We start from the raw sequence: 26,052 nt of genomic DNA, 5'->3' as shown, positions 1-26,052 counted from the left end.
TTGGACACAACAAACACGTTCGGATTCCCTTTTTTCACCATTGCCAAAAAGAAGCACCTTTTAACTGTCCTCTCCAAGCCCAGCTTCAAAGTCAATGTCTCTTTGCCTGGGTGAAGCAGAGGCACTCCTATAGGCTGTATATAAACTCGTCTTACAGTTTAGGGCTTTGGTGTGTGTTGTTTGGGTTTTTTTTAGCCGGAGATCTTTCCAACTCTTCTTTGCATTTTATTATACCTACGCTCTGTTTCCAAACACTTTTTGATAAGCTGTCCAAACATGCCTAAGTATGGCTTTATGTGATTGCTGCAATGTCATCAGGAGCCATTTCATCCAGACTACCACGTTAAGCTAACTATAAATTTGAATAACAGATCACATCATAAATTCCATCAGAACAAATATTTTTCTAAAAGCATTTAAGGTTTTCTCTGACAGGGGATGCCAGAACAGCTTCATATAAAAATACAAGTTTAAAAAAAAAAAAATGAAGCAATGCTGAACTGATGAAGAAAATTTGCCATTATGTTTCCAAGCGAAACACTTTTTAAAAGAACTGTCTAATAAGGAGCCAGCTCTTTGACACGGTACGTTACAGTGAGTAAGCAACTTGGCTGCACTCCCAGGCAAAGAGAAGCTCACTGGGTGCCACCACATTGCTCTTACACAAGAGGTTTCCCCAATCGCTGGTTAATATGTTAAACTCTTCTGGGCTCTGTGGGGAGAGCAGGGACACCATGTCAGTGTTCCTGCCCCTGTCACAGCCAGTGAGCAGCCTGGGGTCAGACCATGGCATGTCTCTCACTATTTCCCTGTGAAGAGGCACGACGGTGGCAGTGGCAGCAGGGGCAGCCATGGTACCATGGTGGTGGCAGAGCTGCCTGAGACATCCATGAGCCTGCCTGCTTCTAGTGGGCTCTGAAGGCCACAGAGTGGAACAACCTCAATGCGTACCAAAACCTGACTGTTATGCCTCAAAGTCTTCTGCCTTGAAATTTCAAAATTGCACAAATGCACACCAGACCCTTTCCCAAACAATTTTACCAAGAAAAAGTGGCAGACATGAGGTGAGAGACATACTCCAGAGCCTCCACGGAGAATGGGAGCAGCTACCCTGAAGGACCACTGCCACAATGGACTGCTGAGGGCCATGGTAACTCACATCAGAGCAGGGATGGTCTGAGGGCTCATGGATGGCACACATCAGCTGGGACATCAGCCGGGACACCCCAGGGGCCTGTGGTGACCCACATCAGGGTGGGGACACCGCCAACAGACAGTAGCTGGGCAATGCCCATGCACTGATTTATCCCAACACTACTACAGAATGGCTTTCAAGAAGGCCAGGTGCCATTTTCCCCACAGAAGTGTTGGATTGATGAAGTCACACTGCTCATGACCATCCAGCACAGGGAAAGTTTCAACATAAGAAGGTGTGCAGCCTGAAACATAGGCTTTCTCTCTTCATGGCTGGCAGAAAGTGAAGCAAGCAAAAGGAAAAACCACCACAGAGAAAATATGGGATATTTTATAGCACGGGGTTTAAGCTGCAGTTGCAGCACTACTGCAGTGATCTTAATGACCACTGCAGTTTCAGGTTTGTAGAGAAATTCTACTTCTGTTAGGAAGAAAGAAAAAAAAATAAAGCAAACAAAATTCTTTTGGATAATTTTATTTTGATGAAATTTGCTTGGGTTTTTCTGCTTCCTCAGTGAGAAGCTGTGATGGGGGAAAGAGACCTGTGCTGAGAGATGGAAGATTTCTGACATGTTCTTCTGATTTAAGATAGTTTACACACACACACAAAGAGAGAGAGAGAGATAAATCAGTGGCAACTTGAAGGCCTTGGAAAACAGAAAGATGAGAAAGTGATTTGCTGTGAGGACTGACATGAGGAATGACATGATATCTGTTGGATACTTACTAGATACTCTGGATACACCATGTAGAACACTGTAGACAGGCTGGGCGCAAATCATGACATCAGACGTCCCAAAAACTGTGCAAGAAGAAAAAGCCTAAGTGATGCATATTTACCTCATCTTCAGTAAGCTTCTTCACAATCAGTTCACAACCAATAAATATAATAAAAGTAATAAGAAATACTCTCTTGTAACAAAACTATGGTATTCAGATATTTTGAAGTCATTCTGGCATTATTTTCACTCTTCTCATTCAGAAGCATTCAGACCAGAGCCGAGCACCACACACAAACACCTCAAGCTGAACATTTTACAGCTTGAGGGATGGAGTAGCACCAAAAAAACACGAAGTCCAGCAGAAGCAGCTATGTGACAAGCATAGCAAGGAGAGTGAGCACAAACAGTGCGAACACTCACAGCATGAGCAATGAGATCCAGCACGCCGCAGCCATCAGAAGGTGTGACACCTGCGTGGTTTCCGGATGAGAGCAATAGGAAGGCAGTGAGCTGGGACACCCCAACAGTAGCAGTACTGTTGGGCTATACCTGTTTTTTGAAAAATGTGACATCCCCTTCAGCCTACACCTGCAGCGCTTAGCAGAACGTCTAATTTCACCAAGCACGGATGAAAATGAATTAAGCAACTACATGAAGATCTTGGATTTCCATAAGCTTTGGACAAGATGTACAAAGCAGTGTAGAAAGCCATGCTAAAAAAAAACCCTCCAAGTGGCACCCCTTCTAGGGTTTCTCTGCTAAGCTCTCAAATCCCCCAAATTTGAATCCAGCTCCTACAAGGAAACAAGGGGTGGTTTCATTCAATTGCTGAACTACAACATGACACTACTGAGAAAGAAGTCCAATGACAGTACTGCAAAGTCAGATAGAGGGAGAAGAAAGACGTGTTAAGTACACTGAGCTGGACATGGGATATGAGCAAGCTATGGGCTGAAAAGTCCTGTCACAAACGACTGAATCCATACAATGAGGCTTGAAAACCAGTGCTAGGCCATCTAATCCTCACTGATAAGTGTTGCTACTGCACAAACCAGATTGTGAGGAGATGAGGCTCAACGGGGAGTGTAAGGCTTAGGTCTAACCAGACAATCCTGGTTGCTGTAGCTCAGTAGCTGGCTCATGAGTGATGGGTGGCACACACTGATGACATGGACATCATCAGCCCTGCTCAGAGGTGAGACATGAGCTGGTCAGACTGCCATGTGCTGAGAAAAGGCAGCGATCCTGCAGAGTAATCCACAGAGTAACCACACACCGAGCAGGAGCCCTCTGAGCATTCACAACCTGGGTTGGGATGCTGCTATGGAGTGGACAGAATGAGAGAAGCCAGCATAGGTGCTAACCCCATCCTTCTGACTCTGCTTTCTGACTCTGAAATAAGGAGTGAACACATACAAAACAGGAGGGGAAAAAGAAAAAAAAAAAAAAAAAAAAAAAAGGAGGAAGATGCCTGTAAGCAACAGCTTGCTTTGTCCTGAAGAAACAGCAGCCAGAGCAGGAAGAAGGAATGTGCCTGTGTGTGTGCACCATGTGGGACAAAGGCAGCTCCTTGCCTTTCAGCCCTATTGGAAAGCCCCGCTGTCATCTCTCAGTCCTATATGCCTGCAAACGAGCAACACCACGCACGACGTGCTTCTTGGTGTCTTTGATAACAGGTTTCTGTTGTTACTCTCATATGAATTTTCCTTTTGGAAAGATGTATGCATCCAGTTTTGATATTCTGTTATCTGGCTGCAGACAAGTTGCAGGCTTGCATGTCTGGTGGGTGCAACACACACACACATACATACACACGTTCACCTCCTTCCCCCCTCGTGCTGACCTCTCTCCACACTTCTCCACCCCAACCCGATGCGTTTGCTCCGTCCTCATTGCCTTCCCAGCCCCAGGGCAGCTCCTCTCTCTGCCGGGGGAAGGAGTCGCGGAGCTGCTCTGGGGCGGGAGGGAGAGGGGGGGGGGGGGGGGGGGGGGGGCGGTGGGCTGCGTTTTACCTCGGCCCCGGGACTCGCTCGGGTAGCGGGGTGGGGGCGAGGATAAGGCTGAGGCCGCGGAGGTGGGAAGGAGAGTTTGGGAATGGTTAAAAAAGTTCTCGATAAGCAAATTCAGCTGCTGTCAGAGAGATTCCCCCCCCCCCCCCCCCCCCCTCCCCCTTTTTTTCTTTTTTTTTTTTTTTCCCCTCTCCCTCCTCCTCTCTCCCTTTTTATTTTTAAGGCAGTTGATGTGGTAATTAAGAATTTGGTGAGAGCCCGGTCAGGTCATCTCGTTTCTCAGATCAGAGCCCCATCAGAAATTCTTTCAAGTGTCCTTCTGCGTCGCCAAAGATGACAACAGCAAATCAATAAGCGCTTGAAATGAAAGGGGCTGCCGGCTAGCCCCCGAGGCTACAGATTTTCGCACCGCCGCTCTCTTTTTCTGAACTTCTCGCGCTGTGCGCTGCCTCTCGTAGCGGAGACGCCTTTATGCCTATGCTCATGACGAAGGTAAGCTCTCGGCTCGCACACTATCGCGACACGGGCTACTGCCACCCACTGCCCCGGGATATCGCAGAACTGGAGGGCCCGGGTGGTGTCTCCTCTTCCCTCTCCTTCTGGAAAAAAAGAAAGAAAGAAAGAAAGAAAGAATTAATAGGAGAGGAGTAAGGGATCAAAGAAAAGAAAAACAAATAAGGGGCTTGAGGTTACTTTGTGCATAGGGAGATCACTGCGCCCCATCCGCACTGCCGTCCTCACCCCGGCGTGCCCCGATGTACCTAACGAGCGGGCTCCACGGAGCACCCTAATTGGGCAATTCATTAGGTATTCTTTTAGTTCGAGTGGTTAAGCACTCATTTCGAACCGATGATAAAACGGCCGGAAAACGCGAGGCAGGGCCCCTGTAATTTATATGCAAATCGCTGCGTCCGTTCGAAACGCTTAATTTTGGAACAATCATTGTGTTGTAACGCCGGGATCAGCCGTCCGAATGAGCAATTTTGAAACCGACTCTGGACGGGAAGAAAATATTCGAGCAGCCCAACAGATCGATAGCGTCTGAGCGCGTTAACAGAGCCGCCCTAGGTATCTCCATACGCGTTCGCCTCCAGATAAGGAGCGCAGAGAGGCGGGGGGGGGGGGGGGAGCTGAGGGCAGAGGGACGGAGCACAGTCTGCCAGCAAAGGCAATCCAGCGCTCGGCGCTGCGCAGCAGAACTCCGCTCTCCTTCGGTACCTCCGCGGAGGCCGATGGAAAACACCGAGGGACGTTTCGTTGCCTCACGTTGCCGGCTGGGGGGAGTCTTAATTTTCATTTCTTCGGAAGAGAACCCCGGGCCGAGCCCTTTCCGTCAGCCGCCCTCGGGCTGTCACCGCCGTGGCAGCTCTTTGAGCGGCCTTTGCTGCCCCGGTTGTGCTCTTCCGTTTCTCTTTTTGACAGAAGGGGAGAGAAAAAATTGGAATCCGGGCATTCAGGCGGCTCCGCGGTTTCCAGCCACCCTGGACCCTCTTCCACAGCAGCATGTCTAATGTATTCCCCGGTGACTCCGGGCATTAATTAGTTGTTTAATAGGAGTATGACTAAAAATGTAAAAGAAGGATTAGGAGCGTGAAACGTATGTCCAGCTCCTTCCACACACTCGAGGAGGGAATGAAAATCACCCGCTCTCCTCTGTTCCTCCAGGAGCCATTTGCATTTCCCACCAGCTGCTCACTTGGGCTGCAGAGGGGTAACGAGGGTGAGAGTGGGGCCGGGCTGCGGCCCCGCGGGGCTGCGCACCCGCGCGACTCCCCGTTAAACCCCGGGAAACGCCGGCTGGGAGCCGGCAGTGCTGCCTCTCCTTTCTCGGATGCGCAGGGAAAAATGTGTTTCACTCGGCTCTGCGGTCTCAAGGACAGAAACAGGCATCCGAGGGCACGCTCCGTCCATTCGGTTCTCCCATAGAACCCCTCACATCGGCGAGGGGCACACGGTAACTGCAGCTGCAACCCCTCCGCTATGCTGCGCTGCGCGGGGCCGGGAAGCAGAGAGCTCCAATGCACCGCGGCTGAAATCTTTTCAAAACAGCCACCGATAGACCTAGTGCTGCCCTCGAACTGAGAAAATGTGTAAAGAAAATGTATCATTTCTTTTTTTTCCTTTTTTTTTTCTTTTCTTTTTTTTTTTTCCGCATAGTCCCTCCAGAAACAAAACTATGAAAATGCTGCGAAAAAAAGCATTCCGTTTGGTTTGTTCTAAGTAAATACATCCGACTTCGTTTGTTTCTCAAAAGCCGAAAACGGCTTAAAATCGAAAACCTCTCCCTCCGCCGCTGGGTCGGGGCCGTTCGGGGCAAACGGGGCCAGGAGTGATCCCGGCACGAACGAGCAGCGCGGGGCAGAGGGGCATTTTCGCTGCCTCGGCTCTGCGTTGGTGGTCGGATGAGAACAATAACCCCGCGGATTTAGAGAAAAAGGGAAAAGAAAAAGGGAAAAGAAAAAGGGAAAAGAAAAGAAAAGAAAAGAAAAGAAAAGAAAAGAAAAGAAAAGAAAAGAAAAGAAAAGAAAAGAAAAGAAAAGAAAAGAAAAGAAAAGAAAAGAAAAAGGAAAGAAAAGAAAAGAAAGAGGAAAGAAAGAGGAAAGGAAAAAAGGGGAAAATGGAAAGAAAAAAAAAGGAAAAAAGATAAAAAGACAAAAAAGGAAAAAGAAAGGAAAAGATGGGGGAAAAACAGAAAGGGAAAAGAAAAAAGAGAAAAGAGAAAAAGAGAAAAGAGAAAAAAAAGTGAAAAAGAAAAAAAGAAAGAAAAAAGCGAGGGGAAAAAGGAAAGAAAAAAAAAGAAAAAAAAAAAGAAAAAAAAAAAAAAGAAGGAAAAAAAAAGAGAAAGAAAGAAAGAAAAGAAAAGAATGGACAGGGGGAGGTGGGTGGAAGCAGAGACCTCTCGCCACAGCCCGGCGCTACGTCTCTACACCTGAGCAGGACCGGCCCGGCCTGGGAAACTTCTCGCACACAAACTCGCGCCTCCCGGGCGGGCGGGGCGCGCTCTACGCGGGCGCGGAGGGGCCACGGCCGCCCTCTCTCTCTCACCTCGGCTCTTCTGCGGCCACCCAGCCCTCCTGCCGCCGCCGCCGCTGCTCCGCCGCCTGCCCCCTGCGCCCGCGCCCGGCCCCGCGCAGCGTAGCGCCGCGGAGCCGCCGCCCGGCCCGGCCCCGGGGCACTCGGAGGAGGCTCCGTGACGTCAGGCCCGGGGGCGGGGGCCGGGGCCGGAGGGAGGCGGTGGCGGCTCCGAGCCCCGCAGCCAGCGCAGGAGCCCGCCGCGGCCCCGCCGCCCCCGGCAGCAGCGGTAGCGGCAGCAGCAGAGCGGCGGGGCGAACGGCGGCCGGCCCCGGTGAGTGGTGCACGGAGAGAGGGGCACGACGGGGCGGGACGGGACGGGACGGGACGGGGCCGAAGCCAGAGCTGCCCGTCCCCGGAGGCTGCCCGGGCTCGGGGGGTAGCGAGAGGCTCCTTCTTTGCAGGAGCAGGCCCGCGGTTACCTGTGGGCCTGGCCCTGCTCCTGCGAAAGGCAATTACGAGCGGTCGGCCCTCTCGATCCTAATTTCTAAACGGCTTCTCTTGGCCCGTCGAGAGCCGGAGTTCTTTGGGAACGGCTGCTGCCGCTGCGTCCCGGCTTTCCCCGTTGGGGCGGGTACGGCAGAGCCGGCCGCGTCTCTGCGTGGGGTGGCTGCGGCCGGGGAGCCCGTGCCTTGCGGTGGGGGTGTCCCCGGGACGGCGGTCTCGGCAGTCACCGGCGGGTGGACGGCCTCGCTCCGAGCCGCTTTCGTTGTGGAGGCGGCGACCGTGGGCCGAAATCCCGGCGTAAAGCCGCTCCCACAGCCCTCCGTGCTTCGGGAGTTGTTGGGATGCGTGCCGGGAGACTCAGCTTATTTCTTTTTTTTTTTTTTTTTTTTTTTCCTTTTTTTTTTCTTTTTTGTCTCTTAAAGAATAGCAATAGGTACAAAGAAAAAAAAAAGGGGGGGGGGGGGGGGGGGGCGAGGAGGGTCGGGGGAAGAAGAGATAAAAATACATTGTGTGACACTGCTTCGTTGTTCGCGTCTTGCAGGTTTTACAATGGTAGTTCTGCTAGCAGGTTCTTCCCTAGTGGAGCCGGCCCGGGAAGGGAAGGGAACGGAAGGGAAGGGAACTCTCTGGGCTGCTAGTGTGAGCCTGCAGAAATGTTTAATTGTGAACGAGGAGTGTGCAGAGATACGGCACTAGCAACGGCACTATAGGTGGAGGGCAGAGCCGCCTGCAATTGAGGCACCGCGCTGCAGACTATAGGGAAATGCTTCTCGTTCCTCTTGGACCTGCTCTGCAATGTGGTTTATCAAAAAATACGAATTTTATTAAAAAAAAAAAAAAAAAAAAAAAAAAAAAAAAAAGAAAAGAAAGAAACAAAATGAAGAGGGTGAGAAAGGGAAGGAGCATTACAGTCAAGGAGCAGAAATCGGCCCTGCAAAGGCATTTTTCTTCATCGAAGCGGGTGAATACGGAGAACAAACTTCCCCCCCGGCGTGGCCGCTGTCCCGTCCGTGGGTCAGGCGAGACCCCGAGGTGGGCAGGCGGCCGCTGGCTGTGCAGGACTCGTTTCGGGCAGCCGGAGGAGAACGAGGGCTGCGGGCCGCGTCCCAAATAGGCCGTGCCCGGCGCTAGGCCCAGCGTCCGTTCGGAGCCGCGTCGGCCTCGGGCAGAAGCGCTGTGTCACGGCGTCCCGGGACCGCCAGGCTCGTACCGTGCCTCTCGATACTTTGCTTTGGGTTTTCCCGTCCCTCTTTCCTTCTCGTAGCTGCCGGGGTGGACGGAGCGCTGCCCGCCGGCACCGGTCACATCTGCGGTATTGCCGAGACCCGGCCCGGCTTGGGCGTTACAAAAGGGGCAGCAACGAAGCGCACCGAAGCGACGGTGACATGCAAATTGTCCCCGAAATTATCATAAGTAAACACTGGAAGCCTGGACTAATAAAATCCCATCTGTGTTACTTCATATCGAGTTAGTAGAGAGCTGTGATAATGAATTTTGTAATATCTCCCGAACAGACATCTCAATCAGGCACTAATCCCATGATTTTACCGCCCAGCCGCTCGGACCGGGGGGGCTGGGGACCTTCCTCCGCATCCCCAAAACGTGGAGGCAGGAGGGAGCCGGGCCGGGAGCCGCATCGGGGGCTGCGCTCTATTTTCCCCGGGTGCGACCTCTCTCCGTGGGGGGAGGTCACGTCAGCATGGCTGCGACGGGGCTCCTGGGCACCTGTTGTTATTATAATTGCTATTATAAGTGCTGTGATTATTATATTTATTATATATGTAACTGTAGTCCTCGATTCGTTGCTTTAACAACCCAACCCGCTTCGTCTTTTGCAGATAACGGGTAATGGAGTCCAACTGCCGTAAACTTGTCTCAGCCTGCGTGCAGCTAGGTAAGAGAACCCACCGCCCCGCGGCCTCCGATCGGGGAGCCGGGAGGCGCCGGGGGAACGCAGGGACCCGCCGCCCACAGCTCCTCCGCGGGCCTCGCCGCTCCGCGCCCGGCCGCCCGCCTGCGCGGCACTATGGCGCCCCCTGCCGGCCGCCGGCCGCTCGCGCGGCGCCTCCAGGTGCGCACCCTCCCCCAGCCGCCCGCTTCCAGCAGCGCCCCGAAACGCTCGCAGCGCTCGCACCGTGCCTCTCCGCTGCCGGCGGGTTCTCTCTGCTAGCTTGGGGATTTTTTTTTCTTAATTGTTTCCATTTTTAGCCCCCCATAACCTCCCCATAGCTGAGGGGTGCCACACCGCCTTCACATCCTCTGCCCGCTGCAGGGGGCCCGAGGGTGGGCGAGCCCAAGGGGTGATAAAGAAAAACACCCAGGCAAACACATTATAAAGAAGAAAACAAGCGCTCTGTATTCCAAGAGACTGTTTAATCCAAGATAAACGTAATTTTGTTTAAATAAAATATATTAACCTGAATTAATAATACAGGAAACTAGACGGAATTAATAATGCACGCCTTGCCAGTGTCGTGGTTAAACACTCCCCTGTGGGAATGCCGCGTTAACCCCCGCGGCTCAGTGCTGCTCTGGGAGTAGCCTCAGGCTCAGAGCACCATGAGGCCATCGGACATCGCAACCCCCCAGGCACTACGGTGAGGATCGGGGGCGGCAGAGAGTGAAATGCGGGGTGATCCCGGCCGTGCAGGTTTTAGGAGCCAATAAGTTTTAATCCCGGAAACATACGCCATGTTGAATTGGGCTCAAATCGGTTTTGCCGGGTGCTGGCACTTTGTCCTTCTGCCGGTAATAAGTGTTAAATAACGTGGAAAGGAAGGGTGACATCGCTTTATGTATGGTTGGGAAATAAGGAGGGCCTTCCTCCCTCCCGACCAACAGGTGGTCTTAATCAGAGCTCTGAGCGCAAGCTAATGGGGAAGTGGGAACCTTTCCGATAGAAGAAATTTACGAGCCCTTCCCTGCCAGCTTTACTCTTCAAAATATTTACAAAAGTAATGCCACCATGCGCTCGCTGACATGCTCACTTTTACTTCTCCCGCCGAGAAACAAACGGATATTTTCTTAACCTTCAATTAGGAACGCGGGTTATTGTCATGCACGTACAATGCCCTGCCTCGTTCCCCTATCATCCGTTCTGCGTCCCACCCGTCGGGCTGAGGGGGAAATCTCTACCCGAATAGCTTGAATGCCATTAATTGAACAAGAACCCATGGAGCAGCGCTGGGTTGTACAACTTGCTGTTGTGGGGCAGATGTGCTCGGGTGGCAGCTCTCGGAGCGCCCCGACGTGCAGGGCAGAGCCCGAATCTCTGCGATTTGTCTTCGAATTCCGTCGAGGTTTGCGCAGAGGTTTTATCGATTTTTTTTTTCCCCCTTCGTTTCGTTGCGCTATGAATCCCACGGTGCTCGTCGGTTGCGGGCTGTGCCTGAGCATCAAAACTTCAGGTTTTACGTAGTTTACTCCGAGAAAAATTTTTCGTCCTTCTGTGCGTCAGACGTAGGATAGTGGAATAGTGAGGGTACCGTCCGGGACTGCTTCTGTCGGAACGCATGTTTGGGAACGGGCAGCGCGACGCAGTGATTGCGCGGGTTGGGAGCTATAGGTGGACGCACGGCGAGGAGTTGCTGCCTACGGATGCCTCTAACGGCAGCGCGAACGCGAGCGTCGGGTGAATGCAGCGCTCCTGCGGGAGGAGGGAACGAAATTCGGGCGGAGATGCCGCAAGCGAGGCGGGCTCTGGGGCTCCGGGGCTCCGGCTTGGGAGCGGGACCGCTGCTCCCGGGGAAATGGAAATAGTCAAGTGCGAAAATAGCGCTACAGCCGAGAGTGGCAAAGGCGGGTGCCCTGATTACCTGGAGAGGCGGAAAAATTGCTGCTGGGTGCATATGGTTGGAAAAGCACCCAACAGGAAGGCTGGCTTCTGAGGGGCTTATTCGAATAATTTTTATGAAGGGCCAAGGGATGCTTAGATTCTACCTGTGCGTTTTTAATTGAACGAATAGAATCTATAGAATTCGTTAGCTGCCCGAATTGTGCTGCAGAATTCCTTCCCCATCAATCGCTAACGCGAGTGTCGCTACAACAGCGGCCACCTCCCAGTATAAAGCACTGGGATTACAGTACGCCCCGTATCAGCGGCACCAGCGCGAATCGATTGTTTCAACCCCTCGGATGGGAGGGGGGGGAAGAAGAAAAAAAAAAAAAAAAAAAGGAGCAGAAAAGAAGAAGAAATCGTTCTTTGAGCTGAACACTCAGTAACTTCATATCGCTTAAAAAAAAAAAAAAAAGAAAAAGAAAAACAAAAAAAAAAAAAAGTGAAAAATGGAGCAGTGATCCCGCCTTACGCCCAGCCCCACGGAAGGTGCCCGGTGTGTGCTGTGGCCCCGCCTCCCCCCGCTGCCGGACGGGGACAGACCCCTCACCCGAAAGTTTGATACCGCGTTTCGGCTGTCGCATCAATTGTGGTTTATTTTTTTCCTTCCCAGCCGGCGCGTGAGAATAATATATGCAGCAGTTGTTAGCCTCACTCCAGGGAAAACGAAATGTATAAGGAAAGCTTATTCGTGAGGAGGAATATACTAATGGAACAATCTGATGTCTTCTTAATCCTATGTAAAAAGCTCTGTAGTCTTCCTAATATTGACTGAATGGGTAATTAATGGCTCTTCATCGAGGAGAATACGCGGTAATCCGAGATAGGCGGGAGACAACAAGGGAGGGGAGCAGCCGGTAAAGCGAGCGGGACTGCGCAACCCCGAGGTGTCGGTCGGGGAGAGGGTTACACAACGATCCTATAGGGAGATAAAGGAAAAGTGGGAAAGTAAAGACCTGCGGGAGGTGGTGGGTGGGGAGGAGGGAAGGGGGCAAAATAACACTCAGAATAAGATAAAAATAAACCGAATACAACCAAAGAATAGCAAAAGGAGAAGGAAGGGTTCCTCGGTCCCTATTATTAGGTGTTGCGCCCGGCACCCCGGGCTGGGCTTTGGGGCGGCCCCGCAAAGAGGAGTGCGGGCCCGAGAACGGATGGGAGCTGCCAGAGGGAAAGGAAAAGTTTAAAAAAAAAAAAAAAAAAAAAAGACTTCTGACATTTTAATTGGAACCTTTAGCGCTAATATATGGCTTGGGTGCCTACAATGAGCTTGTTTTTCGGTTGGCTGATAGCTTCTAAAATATTATTTCGCTTGGGAAATAAAAGCTTCATCTCAGCTTCTAGGTGGGTATTTTTGGATTTAGGTGATTTATGGTCGCCATGACAACTAACGCCGCCTGCCCGCTCCCCTCCCAGCCGGGTGCGGGGCTGTAGGAGGGAGGAAGAGCCTAAACCCCCTCGCTTTTGGGGATCTGCTTTCCCCCCCCCCGGTGGGAGCGGAGGACGCAGGGCCGGGTCCGCACCGGGGGGGTCCGACAGCGGTAGCGAGGGTTGGGAAGGGTGCGGGGACAGGATCGGTAAACAAATTGCGCGGAGCGGAGCCGGCTTCGTATTGACTCAGTTATAGGTCATCGGCTGCCGGTGCGGAGGGAGGAAATATTTACTTTACACATATACTTTATGATCTTGGGGGAATTAGAGGAAATTCAATAAGAAAACGGCTAGAATCATTTTAAACCCCCTATTTAAGAGACTTAAGCAAATTAGAGTCTTATCAGATTAAAATCCACTACAAATGTAAGAGCGTTGTCTCCGCCGAAACGCTGTGGGGTCTGAGGAAAGAGATTCGCTGCCAAATCTCGGGGATAAAAACGCGTCATTTAAACGGCAGATAATGAGCAGAATGTAAATTAATTTAACCTTCTTTACTAACAGCCCGCCAAAGGAATATGTGCCGTTCGGCGATAAGTGCCATTGCGAGGAACGGTGCGAACATCAGCGGGCGGAGAGACCTCGGAGGGGGGAATGAAGGGAGGGGAGGAAGGAGGAGGAACTGTCCCACGGGCCGGCGGCACCTGAGCCCCGGAGGGGGGGAGGAGGACGGGGCGGGCACTGCTGCGGGGAGGGCGCGGGGCCGTAGCGGGAGGCTTCTCCGGCGGGTCCGGGCGGAGGCGCGGAGATTACGCGTGCTCGGGGCCGGGATTCGCGCAGCCCTTCCCGCATCGGTGGCTGCGAGGTGGGGGCTTCCCGAACCGCGCCGCGGAGAGCTGCTCTCGGCCGTCGTCTCTTCGTTGCCTTCGCGCTCGTTAGGGCCATTCGCGACCGCCGGCGCCGCTGTCAGCGGCCACGAGCCTGTCCCACCCGCCGCAAGGCCCTCGCTCTTATTGCCCAGCCGGGGCCGGAGCCCGGCCTCTCCTCCCGGGGCCGCCCCGCTCCGCTCCGGCAGCCCGGTGCCGCCGCGGGGGAGGCCCGGGAGGACGGGGCGGGGCGCGGCGGGGGCGGGCGGCGGGAGGCGGCGCGGGGGCGGAGCGGGGCGGGCGCGGGTGACGTGCCGGCGCGGGGAAGGCCGCCACCGGTTTAAGATGTCAGGCCAAGAGGGAAGCGTCTGAGCTGATGCGGTGCGGGGCTGGCCGCGGCGCGGCGCGGGTCCATGCGCGGGCGGCGGAGCGGAGCGCCCCGCGGAGCGCCGCCGAGCCCCGCGGCGGGCCGGGGGCCGCCTGCCGGGGAACTGCGGTGTGGCCGTGACGGCTCTTGCGGGACCGGAGCCTCTCGCTCGCCTGCCGCCACCGCGCCCCCTCGGGCGGCGGGGGCTCCGGGGCGCGCCCGCCCGCCCAGGCGCTAGCAGAGCCCCGGGAGGCCGCCCAAGGAGGGCGCGCCGCGACGGTCCGGGCCGCCCCCCCGGGCACACGCGCTCCTTCTCCCGTCAGCCCTCCCGGGCGCGCCCGTCGGCTTCGGCGTCCTTTCGCCGATGAGTTGCATGAAGGACCCGTTAAGCCTGGAGCGCCTGGGAGCCGGGAATAATAAGCTGTGCTCTTCCTCACCTTCCTCCTCCTCTTCCTCGTCCTCCTGCCATCACCAGCAGTCCGCGCTGGCCATGGCGACGGCGCTGGCGCCGGGGCAGGCTCGCTCCTCCCTGGAGGCCGCCAAGCACCGGCTGGAGGTGCACACTATCTCCGACACCTCCAGTCCCGAAGCCGCAGGTAAGAGGCGGCGAGCGGCGCGGAGCCCCCGGCCCGCAGCGCCTCGGTCCTGGCTCGGGGCGGGTGGTGACTGCTGCGGGAGAACGGTGTAAGTGGAGCGGGCGAGAGATCGTGTGTTGAGGGCGAGTGATGGGGGAGCGAATGGGTGAACAACGTGGAGAGTGAAGTGAGTACAGATGAGCGAATGTTAGGACGCAGAGGGCGGAATATATTGATACAGAAGGCTCAGTAATGTGGATAACAGACAGGTGAATATATAGTGAATAACGTGGATACAGATGGCCGAATTGTACGGGTACACAGGGCAGATAAAATGGGTACAGGCTTACGAATATATGTCGAATCGTGTGGGTGCAGATGGGTGAATGAAATGGATACTGAGGACGAATGACATGGATACAGTGGGCAGGTAATGTGGGTACAGAAAGGAGGTAATGTGGATACAAATAGGCGACCGTATGATGAGCAGCATGGATACAGATAGGCGAGTAACGTGGATGTGTATAGGCGGGGATGTGTATATACGGGCAGATGGGCGAATGGTACAGATAAAAGGATGTAGGATACACAAATAACATGGATGTAGACGGGCGGATAACACTGTTACGGAACGTGAATAATACGGAGGCAATAGGGTGAACAACACAGGTATAAACAAACGAGTGATACGAACAGAGGATGAGCGGTAACGGACGACAACGGGCGAGCGCTGCGGGTAGAGGCGGGCGGCCAGCGCTGGTGGGGACGGGCCGCACTTCGGCTGTCCTCCGGCCGGTAACGCGTTACGCGTACGCGGAGAGAGGAACACCGCCGGCGTCGGGAGCGCAAACGGATGGGAGAACGCAACTCCCGTAGCGGGCGGCGGAAAACCCGCAGAGGAGAGCGGAGCTGGCGGGGGCCGGGCGCGGGTTAATGATTAGCGGCGCGGGGGCAGTCCGCGGGGAGCGGGGCGAGGCTTGGGAGGCTGAGGTGCCCCTGTTTTCCGCCCCGCTGTTTTCTCTTCCCCCCTCGCAGAGAAAGAGAAGAGCCAGCAGGGCAAGAGTGAGGATGCAGGGCCCGAGGACCCCTCCAAGAAGAAGAGGCAGCGGCGGCAGCGGACGCACTTCACCAGCCAGCAGCTGCAGGAGCTGGAGGCCACCTTCCAGCGGAACCGCTACCCCGACATGTCCACCCGCGAGGAGATTGCCGTCTGGACCAACCTCACCGAGGCCCGGGTTCGGGTGAGTCTGGGGGCGGAGCGGGGAGAGAGATCCGCGGCCTCTTTCGGTTTCGGGTCGTCGCGGAGAGTGGCGCTCGGCCCTCCGGCTCTGTTCTCGCTGCGGAGCGCGGCCCCCCGCGGAGCTTTCTGCCGTCACGGTGCCGCTCCTTCCGACGAGAGCCTACGGAAACCACTGGCCGGGAGAGCGGCCGGGATCAGGCTGCGACCTGCGCGGCTTCTAACGAGAAAAAGATGTACAACACACGCGGGCCGTGGCCTCGCTCCCGACGTGCCCATCCTCGCATTTTCTTTCGCTTCGCAATTCGCCGAGCGCCTCTCCGCCCTTTCCCCTCTCTGAGATTTATGGGAGCCATCGGTGCGCTGCGGACTTCCCGAGGCCACATCCTGCGTGCGTGCAAAAGCTGGGAAAATAATAATAATAATAATAATATATAATAAAATAAATTAAAAGATATACAGTGAGCTGAACCGAACCTCCCAAATGTTCGGGAAAACAAACCAACAAAACAACACCTAAACCTCTTCTCTTGGAGAAGGCAGAAGGCTAGCAATGCGGAGCGGCGCTGGGAACTGTGCGTCGGTGTGCCCGGCGCTGATCTCCGCTCCCTGCTCCGCTCTGCCGCCGCCGGCTCCGCACCCCCCGGGGTTCCAATCCACACCGACTCCGCGGCTTCGCCGCCGCCGCCCGGCGCTCAGACACCCGCGTGTGGATTGGAGAGAGCGCGCTGCCCTTTGTCTGCGGGGAGGCTCCCTCAGACCTCATTTAGCACGTTGTTAAGAAGCGATTTTCTTTTCTTTCTCCCCCCCTCGCCTCTCTCCCCCTATTTTTTTTTTTTTTTTCCTTTTTACTAAAGAGCGGTCGAACGAGTTTGTTTAGAAGTGGTTCCCGGCTCTGGAAGCTCTCTCAGGGGGAACTCGGAGCTTTAACCAAGTGAAGCAACGATTTATGAGTTGCTGGCTTCCCTCTCCCTCCCCGTAATAGGAAACATTGCCTTAAAGTTCCGCCGCTTTCCAGGCTCTCTGCCGTCCGTTTTTGCACTCTTGTATTTCCCCTGGATGGTGGTGCTTTGGATTGAGCCAAGGAACGGGGAAAAAAATAAAAGAAAGAGAGAGAGAATCGGAGAGGGGGGGGGGGGGAAGAAAAAAAAAAAGAAAAAAAAAAAAGAAGAAAGGACAGAAAGACAGAAAGAAAAATAAACGGGGGGGGGGGGGGGGGGGGGGAGAGGGGAAGGGGAGTAAAAAACAAAACAAAACAAAAAAACCACGTTCTTTCCTGTGGTTGGAATGAGAGCACAGCCATCTATGGGAGAAGCTCTGTACCCATCTGGGGATGGTAGGCTCGGGGCAGCCCCCACTAACACGCTTCTCCATCTCCCCCCCTCCCCCGTTTCTAAAGGTTTGGTTCAAGAACCGCAGAGCCAAATGGAGGAAAAGAGAGAGGAACCAGCAGGCCGAGCTGTGCAAGAACGGCTTTGGGCCGCAGTTCAATGGCTTGATGCAGCCCTACGACGACATGTACCCCGGGTACTCGTACAACAACTGGGCGGCCAAGGGCCTCACCTCAGCCTCCCTCTCTACCAAGAGTTTCCCCTTCTTCAACTCCATGAATGTCAACCCGCTGTCCTCCCAGAGCATGTTCTCCCCTCCCAACTCCATCTCCTCAATGAGCATGTCCTCCAGCATGGTGCCCTCGGCGGTCACCGGCGTGCCCGGCTCCGGCCTCAACAGCCTGAACAACTTGAACAACCTGAGCAACCCCTCCCTCAACTCAGCGGTGCCCACGCCGGCCTGTCCATACGCCCCTCCGACGCCTCCATACGTTTATAGGGACACGTGTAACTCGAGCTTGGCCAGCCTGAGACTCAAAGCCAAGCAGCACTCCAGCTTTGGCTACGCCAGTGTGCAGAACCCTGCGTCCAACCTGAGCGCCTGCCAGTATGCCGTGGATAGGCCTGTGTGAGCCCAACCCAACCCCGCTGCCACGGACTGAGCTGCGCTGGAGAGCGGTGGGCACCGTGGAGGAGGAGAGGGGGTAAACAGAGAGGAGAAAGAGGAGAGAAGGGAGTAAAGGAAACCACTGAATTGAGATAGTTCCTTTGTTTTCAAAGGACCTCTACGGATCGGGAGATCTTCGCTAAGAGTATTTCAGCAGTTACAAGGACATATATATATATATATATATATACGGACAAATGGTTGACTGGATATGATATGACATTTTAATGTTCCTATAAGCTTGTTATTTTTTAAGTTTAGCGTTGTTAACATAAAAAATGACGGAAAGGATGTATATATATCGAAATGTCAAATTAATTTTATAAAAGCAGTTGTTAGTAATATCACAACAGTGTTTTTAAAAGGGTAGGCTTTAAAATAAAGCATGTTACACAGAAGCGATTAGGAGTTTTTCGCTTGCGAGCAAGGGAATGTATATACTAAATGCGACACTGTATGTTTCTAACATATAATTATTAAAAAAAAAAAAACATTGTGTGAATATCGGTTTTAGAATAGTACCTCTGGTGGATGCAAAGATGTTTCTGATATTGCAATGTAAAACATGCCCTGTGTATAACATTTCGTACAATATTCTCGTTTTACTTTTCAGCCGACATGAAAAATAATGTGTTTTATTTCATGGGAGTAAAAGATGCAGCATTCACTTCTTCTGTCCAGCGCTTTATTTCCGAAGGGGCGCGCAGCGGCAGCCGCTCCGCAGCCGCGGATGTCTTTTGCTGCACTCCTGCGGCGCCGCTTTTGAGCGCGGTACGAAACAACGACGCGCTTTTTCATGCGGAAAAAAATACATATGGAAAACCCCTTTTCCCTCTGGAGGTGCGCGGCACAGAGCGGAGGATATCCCTCTGTCTGTCCCCCTGCGCACCCCAAGAGAGCGGTTGCAGTGGTGCGCTCGGGAATTGGCGGCCGTAGAGCCGCAGAGAGAGCTTTTATCGCCTTAAAGAAGAGGGAGGGGGAGAAAAAAAGAAAGAAAAAAAAAATCGAGAAGAAGAAGCAAAGCCCGTCCGCAAAACAACCCGCTCCCGTGCGGCAGTCGCCCCCCACGCTCACCTTCTCAGCGGAGCGGCAGCTCCTTCACGCAGCGCTGCATCGCTATTTCCGAAGCCCCGCGCGGATGGTACGGAAACAAAGAGCGGGCGCAGCGCGGCGCGGGGTGAGAGGTGAGCCCCCGCTTCCTGCCGCGCCGCGCCGCGCCGCGCGCTCCGAGGGAAAGGTCGTGCTCTCGCGTGTTTTGTTTTAAATACGGGTGACCCATTAATTCTAAACCTGCTTGTTCCTGAAATTATACGGGATTATAGCTCGCGAGCTCCGGACAATGAGGCAAATCAAGATGAATTGCCGCTCGGCCCTCCCGGCGGTTCCCACCCGGGCTGCCGGGAGGCTCGGCGGAGTGAGCGGAGGGTCCCTCCAGAGAGCGGAGCGCGCTCGGGAGCGGGGGGGAACTCGCGGCAGCCGGGCTGAGACCCCCGGGCGGGCGCCCCCCGGAGCGGGACCGTCGGGGCGCAGGGGGGCGGGGAGTGAGCACCTCCCGGCGGGCCGGGGGGAATGAGCGGCGGGATAGGAAGAGGGAGAGAGGGACCGAGGCCTGGGGAGAGATCGGGCCCACGGGATAAGCTCCCCCCGCCCGATACCGGGATCCCCCCGCTCTGAGGCAGGCAGCCTCCTCTCTTTTCGTTTTTTCTTCTGTTATTGTTTATTTCTTTCTATTTCCTCACCTTTCCCCCCACCCCTCCGACACTCTGTCGGGTCGGGGGGAGGTAGTGGCCCCCCCGTGCCCGGCCGCGCTGCCCGCTCGGCCCAGCGCTGCTCCCGTCGGTTTTCCTGCGCCGTGTCAACGCTTCGGACGGGTGAGTGCCAGCGGCGCGCCACGGGGCCCCCACCCCACTCCTCCCCCTGCTCTGCTCAGCGGAGCCGGGGGCGACCCAATTGAGTCCCCCCGCGGGGACAGCGCGGTGACGGCGGGCGCCTCTTTCGCCTCTCGGTTCTTCGCGGCGCGCTGTTATTTATACCGCTCTCCCTCCCTGTAGAATGTCTGCATGTGTGTTTAGAGGATGTGTGTGCGTGGAGAAAGAATATACGTATCTAATATATGTATATATACGTTGAGGGTAATATATGGGCCGTTTCCGGAGCACAGAAATATTGGATCAGAGTTTTCCACTCTACTGTGTAATGGCTCAAACGATGAAAAATCAACGTGACCGCTCGGAGCGGACATAAATCACTCCGAGTGTGATCTGAATTTCTCTCTCCGCCTAGCTGAAGCCTGGAGGGTCATCATTTTTCTGCGCCACTTGACCAAAGATATAATGTTTTGATTAGGTCGTAAATCAAAATCTTGGGCTGCGCTTTTCTTCCTTTTTTTTTTTCTTTTTTTTTTTCGGGGGCTTTCCTTCTTATCAGCGGTGGCAGCGCGAACCTGGAACAATGGAGGCCGTGCAGAGGAGAGGGGGGCGAAAAAGAACCACAACGAAACAGGGAATTTGCAGCAGACCTCTGTCGGGCGGCAGCCGCGGGGGGGTGAACAGCGGGGCGCCCACCCCCATCCGCCCCCCCCGCCCCTCGGCACGGCCGCTCCGGTCTCCTGCTGTGCGGCCCCCGCGCCGGGCGTGCGAGCGGGCAGCGCCGTCTGCTCCCAATCCACATCCCAATCCACAGCGCCGGCGGCCCGCGCAAACCCCGCGTAATCCCAACGCTGCCCCCGCCGAGCCTTGCAGCCCCTCTGCCGCCGGGGCAACGAGGTGCCGCCGCGCTCTTTTGTTTTCGGACGCCTCCTCCGCATACTTTCAACGCCGGCGGCGTGCGCATGGCCCGTGCCGGGCCGGGCCGCAACGAGATGCGCGGCGGGGCGGCTCGTCTGGGTCAGCGCGGGGCTCCGCGCTGTGCCATCGTCCCTCTCTTGTCTTCCCGCGTTATTTTCGCTCGCACGCACTCATCCGGCCCTTTATTTTCCCGAACGCGCAGGTCTCCCATACCTGCCCGTTTCTACACCTCCGAAATTAAAGAACCTTTTCACTTCTCTGCGAGACCCATCGGCATTTTGGGAAGGAAGGAACTTCCTTGGGAAAACAGCTGACATTCGAGCCCGGCAGAGTTTTCTGGAAGACACTCTGCAGCCGGGCAAAGGCGCAGCCCGCTCCCCCCAGCGCCGCATTCCGCACGGCGGGCGCTCAAGATGTGCTGGTGAGGAGATGGTGGGGCCACCCTGGGGGTCGGTGCAGTCAGGGTGTGGTTTTCCCCCTGCGGATACCCGCGTTGTAGTGGTGTCGTTGTGGGCAGTGTGCGCCCCGAGGACCGAACGGTCTTTAACCCTGAGCTACAATGGGTTTGCACCTCCGGAGCTCAGCGCAGCGCCCGGTTAATGGATCGCTGCATCCTGGGTTTGTAAATGCAACCCATTGCGGTATTAATTGCCGCAGACATTCGTGTCTTCTCCTCGGGAGAGGAAAAAAAAATAACAGGAGAAAAGAAAAAGAACCTTTCACTCTTAAATCACCGGCGGCAAAGCCTTTACTTTTTTCTTATTCTTATTTTTATTTTTAAGGTGTTGGAGGCCGCATTTCATGAGCTCGGCTCTCGCTCGTCCTAGGCAGAGACTCAGGGCAGCTCCGCGCCTGCAGGGAGAAATGCGGGTACGGCAGCTCGATTCCTGCTGCCAGGGGGCTTTTGCTCGCCTTCTCCCTTGGGGTCTCGGACACCTTTTGCCTGCCGCAAGGTGGAGGCTGAGGTTTGGAGTCGGGTCCGTGTAGGTGGCATCGTACGAACGGGGCTCCGATGGGGGATGCGGAGTGAGCTGGAGGTGAATCCCCGGCCCGCGGCCTCGGTCTCGCGCGGCCCGAACCGCCGGCGGAGGATGGACGCATCGCAGCGCTGGCCTGAAACAAGAGGAAAATAATGCAAGGGGAAGTAATAAGAACGAAAAACACCGAAAGAAATGAAAATAAAAGGAAAAAAAAAATAACAATGTAGGGAGGAGGGTGGAGGGGGAAATAATACAAGAGTAAATAATAATAAAAGGTTAAATAATAAAAGGAAAATAATAACAGGAAGAAATAGCAAGAAGTAAATTTAGTAAGAAAAAGCCGCAGCTCCAGAGGCCGGGGTGGAGCTGAGGAAGAGCCGCAGCCCTTCGGCCTCAGCCCCCGTCCGAGTGGCGCTTGGGGCCGTGTGAGCGCGGAGCTCCGTGCGCAGCCGGCCCGCTCCTGAGGATGCTCCCGCGGGTGCCCACAGAGCGCCAGATAACAGTGGCGGGGGCGGACCACCAGCACCGCCCCTCTGCGCTCCGGCGGGGTTTGGCCCCTTCCCGGGGCTGCTGGGCGATGCGCGGGGAGCTGGCCCGGCTGGCAGCCCGGTCGCGTTGAACATTAACCGGCCCCACACGCCGCGGAGCAAAACGAATCATCTCGCAGGTTCTAGCAAAACGTCCCGTAAAGGCCACCTATAAATCCTCTCGGCGTTCTCGGCTTTGCGTCTTGCCGGTGCGACGGAGTACCTATCTGCCACTCCGCTCCCTCCCACCCTGCTCCCAAATACCGCCCGCGGCCCTAATCCCGACCCCGCACGCCCCTGGGTGCCTGCGTGCGGCTTACGGGAGCTGCCTCATACAAGAGAGCCCCTATACACCCCGGCCTGGCCCCGCCGTGCCCAGTCGTTACGTGTTTTTCTCTGGATTAAAAGGAAAATAAAAAGATTTTTTTAAAATCCCGATGTGGCGCGGTGCCGTGCAGCCCCATGGGCGGGGATCGATGAGCACGCAGGGATCGATGAGCACGCAGGGATCGATACCGCTGCAGCTGAGGTTTGTGCGGGAAAGAAGGCGGGGAAGGGGGGGGGAAGAGGTGGGAGAAGAACCCGCTGTGCAAAGCCCCGTCCTGTGCGGTGTGTGGGGAATGCGAAAGCCGAGAGTGGGGCCGAGCTCACCGCTCCGTGTGTATATTCAGTGTGGCTGCGGTGCTCAGGCTCATAGGGACTACTTCCATGCTTAAAGTTATTCGCATGCCTGAGTGATTTGCTGGATTGTGGCCATATGTAAAGCAATAAATATAAGTGGCTACTTCTGTGCAAACAGAGATCCAGAGGTCTGGCAAGTGATTTTCCAGCAGATCTCGACCTTGCACCGTTGAGATAAAAGCCAAGAGAACTCTTGGCTTGCCTTGCCTTTCGTTCGATTAAACAAAAACCCAAGACAACAATTAAGGTCATCGGGACAACACAAGCACAAGTCGTTGCAGAGCACTGCACAGGGATCAGCAGCCCCACACCTGGGCTGTTGCTCTCAGCCCTCTGAGCTGGATGTGGAGCTGCAGAGCACCTCACACACACTGAGTGGCTCAGACGGCTCTTTTGGTGCCCTCTGAAACTCTCGGGGCTTCTCCTGCAACGCCGAGAGGAGAGCAGTTCCCAGGCAGCAGCAGCTCCTCCCGCGAGGATGGGGCAGATTCCCATCATTTCTCTGGGGAAGGTCATGCGTGCTTCCCACTCCTCAGCTGGGATGGGAAGGGCCATGGAGGCAGAGGTGGCTCTTCTGCCCTTTATTTGCGGAGCCAAAATCTCCAGCAATTTGCATTTTTTCATTGCAAAGTAAAACAGAGCTTGATTAAAATAATAATATCCAGCTTTTGGCAATGCTTCCTATAAATTCATAGCTTTAGCCTGGTCTGTCTCATGGCCAGACAGTAAATTTTTGCATTCTAACTTGCTGTGACAAATCTCCAGTCATTGTTATTTCCTTCAGCTTTCACATCCTTCTGGCAAAACCTCCAGCTCTGGTATTCTTCCCCAAAACAGAAATTCCTACCATGAGGACTATTACTCTCAGAACATTTTTAAATAATCTTGTTTGGCAAATGAAAACAAGACACACAAGTATATGAATATGAGTAACATCAAGTGAAGGCTTGGAAATGGTATCAAGTCACGTTACAGTTAGGAAATAGCTTTCCAGAGATAGAAATGTGTCCCATGTTTCGTGAATGCCAGAGCTTGGTCCATCTCTGTCCCCTGGCTTGTTTGGGCGCTGTGGGACACTGTTGCCCACTTGATGTGAGTGTAGCTGGGGGCTGAGCTGTGAGACTGGGAGATTGGTGTTGCTAAAGTGGCTGGTGGTATCCTCAGTGAGTTGTGGGTGACAGTCATCCCCAAGGGCCAAAGCCACAGGAGCAAAGGAGGTTTTGGAGTGCAGATCCCTTCCCAAGGTCCTGGCCCACATACCTGAGCTGCCACTCAACACCCTGACTCCATATAGAGCAGAAAAAATGGCTTCTGCCAGCACTGCTGGTGTTCTTTTTACAAAAAGGGCCATTCATTACCCTGTGGAGCAGCCTCACGGCGGCTTAGTGACAGTCAAAGACTCTCAGCGTCTTGATGGGTGTTTTCTTTTAATTGTCTGTGGCATAGGGAACACTGCATATTTCTGTCCTCCTAACAAAAAGACTTCAGAAGCTGGAGCACAGCTCTGACAGCTCTTTCTGTGACAATAGCAGTCTTGGTTCTGGCTATGGACAAACACTGCCGCTGGAGTTCAAATCCCCTTGGGCACAGCTGGAAATGCCAAGGACATAAATAATGCAGTTGCAGGACTCCAGCGAGCACTGCTCACACATCAGTATCATGGGTCTGCTGCACTCAGCATGCTGCTATCCCCTCAATCTGGAAAGGGAAGCAGCTGCAGGGTGCTCCTCAACCCAATGGGGTGCGTACATCTGTGTTACATCCCATCAGCTTCCAGGTTCAGATAACACACTGGAAGTCAGCAGGAGCTGCGCTGGCTGCATCAGGAACAAGCTCCACTGCTGGACCCATCCATGGGCTGTGGAAAAACAGCACGAGCAGAGCACACCACAGCCCCGTGCTAGAAATTAGCTGCATTGCAAATCACAAAGCACTTCTGATGCTTTTCTCTTCTGCTGGGATAAATGAGGCCAAAGGAGGAGAAAGAAGAAAAGATGAAGCAGCTTGAGAAGGAGATCTGGTTCTGGCTCTTGGGAAATTTCCACTGAGGAATCTGTCGTGAGCAGCAGCCCTTGCTGAATGCAGTGCTGCTGAAGCCAAAGCGAGGTCATATAGATAAGGCAATACATTGTCCTGAGCAGCTTTGTGGGGTGGGTTACAGGAGTGATAAGTCTTGTTCTTTGGCATCCGATCAGTTGCATATTAATATATATATATTTTTTAATGGCAGTTTTTATCTTCTTAAAAAATATCTGGTTGAAATAAACTCCTGGAGGGAAAACAGGACAACTGAGGTTGTGATCTTGACGCAGTTTCTGTAATGGTGACAACGGTTCCCATCGTTTATCCATATTCTTTATGACTCCTGACTGAAATTTCACAGCAAAATTAAGTTCATATCTTCATGAAAGTAGAGTGTGTGGAGATGTGGGCAGAAGGCCCACCACTGATATCTTGATTATTACAGACTCAAGATCATTATGAGGAGAGTGGCATAGCCTAGAAGAGGCTCTAAGAGGAAAACCATGTGGTCAGCACCACCATAATTCACATTAGATGGACACATGGGAATTTTTCCCTCTGGAGAATCCCAGCCCAGGGAACTGTACACAGTGGGACAAAGAAAAACCTTGCTCTGTCCATTGGTAGGTACCCATTTTGGGGCTGCAGTCAAGTGAATGAAAATCATGAAATCACACAAAGCAGTTATTGATACCCAGAAGAGGAATTCAGGACTGCATCCGACACCCACTGCACATCATGCTGGTTTGATGCTACCTAACTCTTGGGGACATGGTGTTGGGTGTGCTGTTGTGGCTGGGGGGTCTTTTGGTTAACATGCTGCCATGCAGGGTAGTAGCAGTGCTGCCACCTGTCCTATACAACAGGGCAGCCCTAAGGCTCACTCCAAATGGTGCAAGAGTGACTGTACAGCTGCAGAACCAGCTAAACTCAAGGTGCAGGAGCTGGTGCCCATTTCAGGTGTCAGGCCAGTGAGAGATGTTTAAAGGGTCTGTGGTGCTTCAGCAGTGGTAATTCTAAGCACTGCATGATTCACATGGTATGCAGACTTAGTTCATGTGTACTCTGATGTGTGCTAGCTTTTCCTGCTTTTATCTGAACTGGAATAACAATTTTCTTCTGGGTGATGTGAAGACAAAAGCATGTTAGTTCTTGTGAAATGCTCAGCTGACTTAGTGGGGAAGAATACTTCAGTATATGGAAGCACATCCATAATTTCTACCTAGTAAAGGGCACTTACAGGGCATAATGCACACATTCCTTTTAGTTAATGTTGCTTTATTGGCATAGCTAAGATTAGCACTTCCAGCTCCAGGCCTTTCATCCAGCTAAGAGCATAATCCTCATGAAAGGCTCTCTGGGC

General features: G+C 54.0%; 1 protein-coding gene across 2 annotated transcripts; it reads left to right on the top strand.

The window, feature by feature from the left end:
- Window positions 1-7,176: 7,176 nt before the first annotated feature.
- Window positions 7,177-18,360, top strand: PITX2 (paired like homeodomain 2). Of its 2 annotated transcripts, XM_052682534.1 has the most exons (4): window positions 7,177-7,271; window positions 9,283-9,338; window positions 15,494-15,699; window positions 17,095-18,360. In XM_052682534.1, the coding sequence occupies exons 2-4, from the start codon at window positions 9,293-9,295 to the stop codon at window positions 17,656-17,658; spliced, it is 816 nt and encodes a 271-aa protein (XP_052538494.1). In that variant the 5' UTR covers window positions 7,177-7,271; window positions 9,283-9,292; the 3' UTR covers window positions 17,659-18,360. The 2 variants fall into 2 exon arrangements, with proteins under 2 accessions (XP_052538494.1, XP_052538493.1); XM_052682533.1 differs by lacking the exons at window positions 7,177-7,271; window positions 9,283-9,338 and adding an exon at window positions 14,166-14,479.
- Window positions 18,361-26,052: the final 7,692 nt, after the last annotated feature.

The sequence above is a fragment of the Tympanuchus pallidicinctus genome, unplaced genomic scaffold, assembly GCF_026119805.1.
Source record: "Tympanuchus pallidicinctus isolate F22 unplaced genomic scaffold, pur_lepc_1.0 scaffold2, whole genome shotgun sequence".
NCBI lineage: Eukaryota > Metazoa > Chordata > Aves > Galliformes > Phasianidae > Tympanuchus > Tympanuchus pallidicinctus.
This window is presented reverse-complemented; position numbering and strand designations above follow the sequence as displayed.